Raw genomic sequence first — 9,822 nt, forward strand, 5'->3', positions numbered from 1 at the left:
GAGACATAGCGAGAGAGGGAACACAGGCAGGGGAAGTGTGAGAGGGAGAAGCAGGTTTCCCGCTGAGCAGGGAGCCCGACGCGGGGCTTGATCCCAGGACCCTGGGATCATGACCTGAGCCGAAGGCAGACGCTTAACGACTGAGCCACCCAGGCTCCGAGAACGCATTCAAATTTGCGAAAGGAACAAGGATGTTAAATTATACAGCCAGTTGGGAAGAATACAGCTTTTTATAAAACTGTCATTTTTTTTTTTTTTTTAAGATTTTATTTGAAGCATGCCTGGGTGGCTCAGTTGGTTAAGCATCTGCCTTCAGCTCAGGCCATGACCCCAGAGTCCTGGGATTGAGCCCCATGTCAGGCTCCCTTCTCAGCGGGGAGCCTGTTTCTCCCTCTCCTCCCTGCTCGTGCTCTCTCTCACAATCTGTGTGTCTCTCTCTCAAATAAATAAATAAAATCTTTACAAAAATTTTATTTGAGAGAGAGAGAGTGCATGAGTGGGGGCGAGGGTTACAGGGAGAGGGAGAGGCAGAGAAAATCAAGGAGACTCTGCACTAAGCTTGGGGCCCAACGTGGGGCTCAATCTCACAACCCTAAGATCACAACCTGAGCTGAAACCACTTAACCGACTGAGCCATCCTTGTGCCCCAAACTGTCAGGTTTTAATACCAATAACCCAGAACACAGGGGTAAAGCCTATTCATAATCATAACACTCCAGAATTAGTAATTATTGCCAGAAACTACTAATAGGGGGTGGGAAAAGTAACAAATAAGAGATGGTCAGTGCAGATAAATACAGGTTTAATGATCCATTTTTCTTCACACAGATGGCTACAGAGACTTTATAATCCCAGGATATACAACAATACAACACAGACCAATTAGCCAATTCTAAAATAAACTTGGCTTCTCACAACTATCCTGTAAACACTGCAGCCCTTCTTCCATCCAAAATGACCCTCATCTCACATGGAAAGTTCCTATAGGGTAACCAGAAACGTAGCTTGGTGGCCAAAAGTAAAAACCAAAGGAAAAACAGTAATTCGGTAGTCAGTTGGTGAAAGAAGGATATCCGGTGCCCTTCACTGCGCTGCTTTGCTCTTCTTACTCTTGCTCTTTTTGTCCCTCTTCTTCAGCCCATCCATGTTAGCTCTCAATAGGTTTGAGTAAGCCTAAAAGACACACAGCACGAACTGAGTGGGAAGAGTTGCAAATGGGTGGAGCAGCTGCCCCCATTTCCACAGTGAATTTAGAGTAGTCAATATTAGAAAGCCTATCTACCTGATAAAGCATGTAATAGCATGGGATATTTGTATCCTATGCAAAATGGTGTAAAAGGAAAACACACTCTCACATTACAGCAGCTTCCGACATTTTTTAACCAAAAAGGGAAAACTATAGGCAACTTCTTGTTTAACTATACTATAGGGAGAACAAATCTGAAGCTGAATGCAAAATCTACCTTAAAAAACTAAAAAGGAAGACAATACCAGTGTTGAAAGTAAAAAATCAAACCCTGGCAGCTTTTACTCAAAGTACTGGCAAAACATAAGAAATATCATTCTTAACCCAGTGTTCAATTTTGTGCTCACTCTTGCCCGGAGAAAGGGCATACAGGGAACACCAGACACTCACCATCTGAAACTTGTTCACTTCTTTGGAGCTCACCTGGAAAAGGGAAAGAAAGAAAAGTGCACCTCTATTACCCATATAGGAATCCTCTGTCTCACCGCAGGCAATAATTCAAAAGCCTCATTAAAACAACATCATAATCTTTTTTTTTTTTTAAAGATTTTATTTATTTATTTGACAGAGAGGCAGAGAGGGAGGCAGGCAGAGGGAGAGGGAGAAACAGGCTCTCCACTGAGCAGGGAACCCGATGCGGGCCTTGATCCCAGGACCCTGGGATCACGACCTGAGCCGAAGGCAGCCACTTAATCAACCGAGCCACTCAGGCACCCCAACATCATAATCTTTAAAATATATCTTTCCAACTTTAGGGGTCATAATACACTAACAGCTATTCTTCTCCTCCACTTTACTTTGCCTGAGGAAGCAAAGCCACTCTGCACTTTTTTCCTCATAAGAATTGTACCAAGAAGGGAAAGAGGCAGAAGGGGGCTCCTAAAGAAGTTAAGCTTCTCACCTCTGAAATTTCTTACACACATGGCACTGACTTTCTCCCTGGATTCCAGAGAGGTCAGAGAACTTCATTTTAATCTTTTGTGCAAGATATATTTACTACTCCCTCATCTTATTTTAAACCTACCTTCCATTAATTCAGGCCTATTTAAGCAAAATGCAAGCTACCACAAGAGAAATTCTACTTCTGAAGATTCCCAAGGTTTTCACATTTCATGATACCCAAGTTCATTTTTTAAAAACCACGTAAGCTTGGGGTGCCTGGGTGGCTCAGTCATTAAGCGTCTGCCTTCAGCTCAGGTCACGATCCCAGGATCCTGGGATCGGGACCCACGTCGGGCTCCCTGCTCAGCGGAGAGCCTGCTTCTCCCTGCCGCTCTGCCTACTTGTGCTCTCTTTCTATCTCTCTGTCAAATAAATAAACAAAATCTTTAAAAAAATAAATAAATAAAATAAAACCACATCAAGTCTGCTTTACTATAAAAGTCCTCTCAAGATAACTGGTAAAGGGAGACTTATCAACTAATTATGGTCTACATTCTCATGAATGTCCTATCCTGATGGACTGAAGAGCAGTCTGGTTTTGCTCCAGCAAAGTAAAGAAGCATTCATTCAGAATCCAGAAAGTCTATTGCTTTGCCACATTCAACCTCCACCTTGAAAGGGAACACTAGGGATGCTGACTAAATTCATATTCTCTGTTTGTTAGTAGCAAGCCTAATATACAGCTACATGCATGCTATGTCAACCACAAACTCAAGCAAATTATCAGCTTACAAGTAAAATCATCTGGTACCTAGAAACTGTTCACTGAAGGCCCAACCCAGTAAGGGAATTAAGAATCAAATATTTATGCCAACTGCTCCTTACAATGCCACTATGTGTAAGGATCAATATGCTAATTTTATTTCCACAAAAACTTCAGTAGAACCAATGAGTATTTCACTTCTTCAACTTCATTTTGCTCTTGAATTTCCTCCTACTAGGGTAATAAAAGATGGCCCTGATCCTGAAACAGCTGGGGAGCTACACCCTTACTAGCCAAAAACCTGGTTCAGATATGCCCATCCTCAGTTAAGTTCAAGTCTTCCCGCGCCAAAATTGTACTATCAGGAATCCAACTCACCACAGTGCTGATCTTCTTTTTCCCATCAGTAGCTCTTAACAGACACTTGTTGTCTGAGGGCTCAAAGCCCTCTACAGAACCTTTCCTTGGAATGGGTTTAGTTCGGCCATCATCTGCATGAAAAACACATCCTGGTGAACACAGCCACAAACGTTAACAGGTAGACAACACGTTAGTAAGTAGGGAAGGGATACGAAGACGACACCCAATTCATCTCCACCTCTCTAGATCTGTTAACTACATCAAATTTGGCCAAACCCTGGGAAACGACTTGCTATTTCCATAACGGGAACATAGCAATTGCAAAGCAGATTAAATCTCACTAATGGTGGCGGGGGTTTGGGATCCTTGACCCGCCCCCCCCCCAAAGAAGCCCTCTCTGATTGGTGCACACAGAACCAGCTTGGGTAGCTAAATGCTGGGGTGTCGCAGGCGCCACAATCCCTAATGCTCAGGTCCCCCAGCCCTGAATGTTCCCAGTAAGGGGGGGGAGGAATATGGGGGAAGGCGGGGATGCGCGGCAGACTCCGCCCTTGGTTCCCGACACTGGGCACCCCGGGACACTGGGCAGCCCGGCCCGGGCGTTGCTCGGCCTCCCAAATTCCTTCTGGCCTTGCCGCGTCTACAGCTGCTTACACTTCTTCAGGGTGATGAACACGCTGCCCGACAACCGGCACTTCTGGAAGAGTCTGGTCAGCTCCGTCAGGAACTGGAACACAAGCCGGGCCCCGTTAAGCAGTCCCAAATCCTCGCCCCGTCAAGTCCCAGTCCCTCCCGCAGTAGAGGGCAGAGGCCCCCAGCTAAGGCCCAAACTATATCCGTCCCTCAGCCGACCCTCCGGCTTTACCTGCTCACTCTCCAGCAGCACCATCCCGGCGCCGCTAGCTCCCCTGCGTCAGCATAAGGCCCAAGCCATTAGAGCCGGAAGCTTCGCCCAGAATGGGCGGGACTTCCGCTATTAGATTTCAACTCTTCCACCAATCCCTGCCTCCGTTCTCTCCACTCCCTCCACCAGCGCCTGCGCTCTGCGGCCCGCCCCCCTCCCCCCGCCCGCGTAGACTGACCAGCTGTAGGGCCCTCGGGCGGCCCGGGGTTTCAGCAGCTTCGAAGTTCTCTCACCCGCGTCAGTGTGAGGGAGTGAGAAGCGCGAAAGAGGGCTTTGATGGAGACCTGTAGTATACCTATAGTATATTCAGCTGTATGTTGGGCAAATTACCTAACAGCTCAGTGCTTCTGTTTCCTGAGCCTGTGACAAAAACGGTATCCAATTCAGAGTGTGATTGTGAAGAGTAAATTAATTTAGCACCTGGAATGGTGCCTGGCACACAGAAAGTGCTCCATAAGCATTAACTGCCTTTGTTATTGTTGTTTCCATTATCACTGTCATCATTATAGTAAGTTCCCATGACGGTCCTCTGAACTCTCCTATCTACTCTGACCAGGCTGGTGCCCTAAATAAAGGCTGAGCCCAGCTCTCTCAAGAGGGACTGGAGCCCAGTCTTGGTTTCACCTCGGGATTCAAGCAGGAGACCTGATTTCCAGGCCCTGCTCTGCCAGTAGCCAACTTGAACCCCAGGCCCTCTGTGAAGTCAAGCATTTAATCATACAAGGGGTTTTTACTGAGGGTCTCTTTGCCTGAGCCAGACACTGTTGTCGGGTTGAGGATACAGCAGGATAAGCGAAGTTCCTGGTTTCCTGGGTTAACTTGGGTTAAAGGAATAGGCAGGAAATAAGTAAGAATAGTTTTAGATAACGATGAGACCTTGAAGACAACAGATACAAATGAGAGAGAGTTGGGGTCAGGGAAATCTCTTAGAGCAGAACTTTGAGCCAAAAGCTAAAGGGACCAGCCATTCAAAGATCTGGGGACAGTGTTTCAGACACACGGAATGGCTAGAACAAAGGCCCGGATGAAGACACAAGATTGCTCTGGGTCCACAAGGAGGAGTGAAGGACTACTGAGAGCTTGAAGAGATAACAGGTGACCAGCTCATAAAGGGCCTATGGCTAGGCTGAGTTTGGATTTTGTTCCACAAAGAGAAGCTTGTTAAGGAAGTTTCTAAAGAGGACAGTGACAATCTAATTTACATTTTAAAAGCACCCCCTCCCTCCATCTGTGGTGTGGCAAACGCACTGTAGAATGACAAGGCAGGATATGGGGAGACCAATTAGAGGGTTGTATTGGCTTCCTATTGCTAATCACCACAAACATAGTGGCTTAAAACAACATGAATTTGTTATTTTACATGTCTGGAGGCTCCCTGCCTCATGTATTCCTCTGCTCCAAGGGTCAGAAATCTAAAATCAATGTGTCTGCAGGGTTGCATTGTGTCTGAAAGCTTCAGGGTAAAATCTGTTTCATTGTCCTACCAGAAGCCACGTTCATTCCTTGGCTTGTGGCCCCTTCTTTCCATCATTACAACCTCTTCCAGCATCTCCTACTACTTTGATTCTACTGCCTCCCTCTTATAGGGACCTTGTAATTACACTGGGCCTTTCTGGATAATCTCCTCATCTCGAGATCCTTAATTTAATTACATCTTCAAATTCCCTTAAACATGTAAGGTAACATATTCATAGATTCCCAGTAATTTGGACACAGACATCTTGGCTGAGTAGGAGGGGCTACCACAGTGGTTGCTGCGAAAGTCCAGGTGCAAGCACGTTTACAATCAGGTTAGGGTATACTTAGAAGGTAGCATCAACAGGACTTATGCACAATTGGATGTGAACTTTAGAAGGAAAAAGAAATTGGGAGTGAGTCAAAGGTTTTTTGATTTGAACAACTGGGTGGATGGTCGTGCCATCTACTAAGATAGGAAAGATCTGGGAAGTAAAAAGTTTTGTAAGAAGATTAAAAGTTTTGTTTTGGTCATGTAATATCTGAAATGTGTATTACATCTTCTTTTAGGGTTCCCAGACCCAATTCCAATGTCATAGTGCAGTGGGAGGTTGCCACATACACAACACCAAGCAATTCTGACACTATCTACCCAAAGATAGTATCAGAATCCACAGTTTAAGGGTTCAGTCCTGTAAGACTGCTCCCTGAAAAAAAAAAGACTGCTCCCTGACCTCCCACTGCCAATGCTAGTCACTAGCCCAAAGGTTCCAACGATCTCCACCTCAGATTCAATTAATTTGCTAGAGCAGGTCACGGAACTCAGGGAAACACATTTATCAGTTTATTAAAGGATATGATAAATGTTAATAATGACATTCTTTTCGCCTTTATGGCTCTGAGATGTTTTCAGGAACTGTGTATGAAGAGCAAATACATCTGAGAAATATATTCTGGTCATCTGAATGACCAAATAGATATTTCTTTTAAATCATTATTTTGCACATGTCCAAGTAGAACTATCAAATAAGCAGCTGAATATACAAGTTTGGAGCTCAGGAAAGAGGTCAAAGTTATACATAAAAATTGGGGTCTCATATGTCATGAGACTAGAACAGATGGGATCAGTCTGGTGAGTCTCCCTCCTTTAGGCCTGCCAGCACAGGACTACTCTGTGATGACCACCACTATGAATAGCCTCTAAACAGCCCTGGGTCTTGGTATCATTGGCTCAGAAGTCAGAGTCCTAGCTGGGAGCTCCAGTTTGGCCAACCCTAGGTCTATACTTGAGCCCAAGTCCTGGGGGCAGGTGAGAGAGTGACTCTCTGACCCTTTTATTTTACTTGCTTTTCACCAAGACCCACACAATGGGGGATTACAAAGAGGTTCAGATCCCAGAGAACCAAAAGCCAGCATAGGTCTGCTACACAAAATCAACAGCCTAGGGTGAGAAGTGGGCAAAGGGTACGCTTGAAAGAAAGTGTGAAATCATCAGAGAGTGAACATATTTGAGATGTGTTGTCAGATTGCCAGGGAATATGAAGGCCCCCTTGATATTTGTGTTATGAATTTAGGTGGAACCAGGTACAGTGCTGTGTTGGCCTAAATGATGACCACTGTGCTCTGAACTTCTATCATTCATGGAACATTGAGCAATATTCTGTGGAGCCATGACTTTGTTGCTGGGGGCACCAGGGTGAAGGAAATGGCCCTGCCCTTAAGGAGCACCAGAGGCCACTATTCATCTGGGATTCATCCAGATTAGGCTTCAATGTGCACATATCTCACTGCTTCCCATGGGCTCAGTCACACCTCAGTTCCACTCGAGAGTCATTAGTCATGCCAGCCATCCGGCATGACATCTCAAGCCTGTCCCATAACAGAACAAACCACTCTAGTAACAGAAATACCCAAGTCTGCCAGTTTTAGCGTCACACTCGGCCCAGTACAATTCAACTACCAACAGAGTGTTCTTTGGGCTCTATTTTTCTGTGAGAAGTTACAAAGAACACCTCTTCTGAAGTCCAGTGGGTCTGGGTTCAGATCTTGCCTCTGCTACTTATTATGTGACCTCAGGCAACCTCTCAAGATTCCGAATCTCTTCATCAGCAAAATGACAATAATACTTACTCATAGATGTTGTAAAGATTTTATAAAATACTAAATTTAAGACTCTTAGGCTTGTTCTGTTTAATATGGTAAATATGGATACAAAAATTTAAATTAATTAAAATTAAAAGAAAAAATTCGATTCTTTAGTCTCTAGCCACATTTCAAGGATCCGATAGCCACATGTGGTTTGGATGGTGCAGATATAGAGCATTTCTATTATCATAGATTCTATTGGACAGCACTATAGAATATGTCAATAGCACTGATGCTGGCAGACTGAATGCTCAAGGGGCACTTGGGTGGCTCAGTTGGTTAAGCGTCTGCCTTCGGCTCAGATCACAATCCCAGGGTTCTGGGATCCAGCCCCATGTCGGGCTCCCTGCTCAGGGGGGAGTCTTCTCCCTCTCCCTCTGCCCCTCCCCCCGCTTGTGCACGCCCTCCATAAATAAATAAATAAATAAAATCTTTAAAAAAAAAGAATGAATGCTCAATAACAGTAATAAACAACAGTGTTATTATTTATAGACCAGCCACCTTCCGTCATTTGGACACCACCTTGATTTCTGCCATTATCCCAATATCACCTGTATTATTAGTTAAAATGTTTCTTTAAGTTGACTCATTTTATACTTAAACATATTTATATATCATTTTTCATAAATGGAAAACCAATATCATTAAATAATAAAAGGAATCACAAATATAACTATGAAAAAAATAACATGGTTAAATTTAAAATTTTTAGATTAAAAATTTTAAAACAACGAACAAAAGCAATAATTGCTTTTATATTGCAACAAAAGTGAGTTGCTTTATAAAAATATATATCTGAAAAGAAATTCCTCAATGAGAAACAAATGGAATTGTTTATGGTTAGTCAGGAATGAAGTTAGCCCAGTGAACAATGAAATTAAGAGACATTGACATTAATCAATAAGACATAAATTTTAATGTTTTCAAGCACCTCAAATCCTACCTTGCAATTAAGTTGGTGGCTTTTGACCCTTGGAGCAGAGGAATACATGAGGCAGGGAGCTGGATCACTGTCTCCAAGTCATGCAGCCAGACACCTTCCTGCTCCTTCTCCCTCACCCTCAGGAGAACTGGGAAATAAAAATGGTTCCCAAATCCCCTCCCACATCCTGGGGCCTTCAGCAAATGCCCAAGCAGCACCAAGAGCAACACGGAGCCCCTTAGCACAGAACAACGGCATCTACTTGACTAACCTTAGCTGCTATGGAAAACCTGGGAGAGAAAAATCCCCCGAGCTCCTCAGCAGCGTAGGGGCCTAAGGGCCTAAAGGAGTGTCTGTCCTGCTTGTGCCACCAAAGATCATCTCTCCCAAATGCTCTGGTCGCACGTGTCATTTCCTCAGACAGACTACAATTTTATTTATTGGGTTTTATTTAGGGCTAGAGTTTGAAGTAGGGTCAAGGGTCTTATTTAGGTTGAAGTTGATTAATTTACAAGTGCGGTTACTTAATGTAATTAAGCTTTGCGGTACCCGGAATATAGAGTGAGGGTGATAAACACAGATGCCATGTTCTGACTGCCTAGGTTTGCATCCCGCTCTACCTCTTTTTTTTTTCACTTTAAATTGTTTATTGTTATGTTAATCACCATACATTACATCATTAGTTTTTGATGTAGTGTTCCATGATTCATTGTTGGTGCATAATACCCAGTGCTCCACGCAGAACGTGCCCTCTTTAATACCCATCACCAGGCTAACCCATCCCCCCACCCCCCTCCCCTCTAGAACCCTCAGTTTGTTTTTCAGAGTCCATTGTCTCTCTTGGTTCGTCTCCCCCTCTGATTTACTCCCCTTCATTCTTCCCCTCCTGCTATCTTTTTTTTTTCTTAACATATATTGCATTATTTGTTTCAGAAGTACAGATCTGTGATTCAACAGTCTTGCACAATTCACAGCACTCACCATAGCACATACCCTCCCCAGTGTCTATCACCCAGCCACCCCATCCTTCCCACCCCCCACCACTCCAGTAACACTCAGTTTGTTTCCTGAGATTAAGAATTCCTCATATCAGTGAGGTCATATGATACATGTCTTTCTCTGATTGACTTATTTCACTCAGCATA

General features: G+C 44.1%; 1 protein-coding gene across 1 annotated transcript; it reads right to left on the reverse strand.

Moving 5' to 3' along the window:
- Positions 1 to 785: 785 nt before the first annotated feature.
- SRP14 (signal recognition particle 14) lies at positions 786 to 4,201 on the reverse strand. The gene is made up of 5 exons (XM_028119587.2): positions 4,117 to 4,201; positions 3,906 to 3,978; positions 3,270 to 3,382; positions 1,637 to 1,669; positions 786 to 1,173 (listed from the first exon to the last, which is right to left on the reverse strand). The coding sequence occupies exons 1-5, from the start codon at positions 4,138 to 4,140 to the stop codon at positions 1,084 to 1,086; spliced, it is 333 nt and encodes a 110-aa protein (XP_027975388.1). The 5' UTR covers positions 4,141 to 4,201; the 3' UTR covers positions 786 to 1,083.
- Between the last annotated feature and the right edge of the window lie 5,621 nt (positions 4,202 to 9,822).

This window comes from Eumetopias jubatus, unplaced genomic scaffold (genome assembly GCF_037043125.1).
Source record: "Eumetopias jubatus isolate StellerSeaLion01/CBP00866 unplaced genomic scaffold, mEumJub1_p1.0 scaffold_7, whole genome shotgun sequence".
Taxonomy (NCBI): domain Eukaryota; kingdom Metazoa; phylum Chordata; class Mammalia; order Carnivora; family Otariidae; genus Eumetopias; species Eumetopias jubatus.

Coding starts and splice junctions, on each gene's coding strand:
- SRP14 (XM_028119587.2), bottom strand. CDS start 4,140: ATGGTGCTGCTGGAGAGTGAGCAG. Junction 3,979..4,116: donor TGCTGCTGGAGAGTGAGCAG/GTAAAGCCGGAG, acceptor CTTGTGTTCCAG/TTCCTGACGGAGCTGACCAG. Junction 1,174..1,636: donor AAGTGAACAAGTTTCAGATG/GTGAGTGTCTGG, acceptor TGTGTCTTTTAG/GCTTACTCAAACCTATTGAG.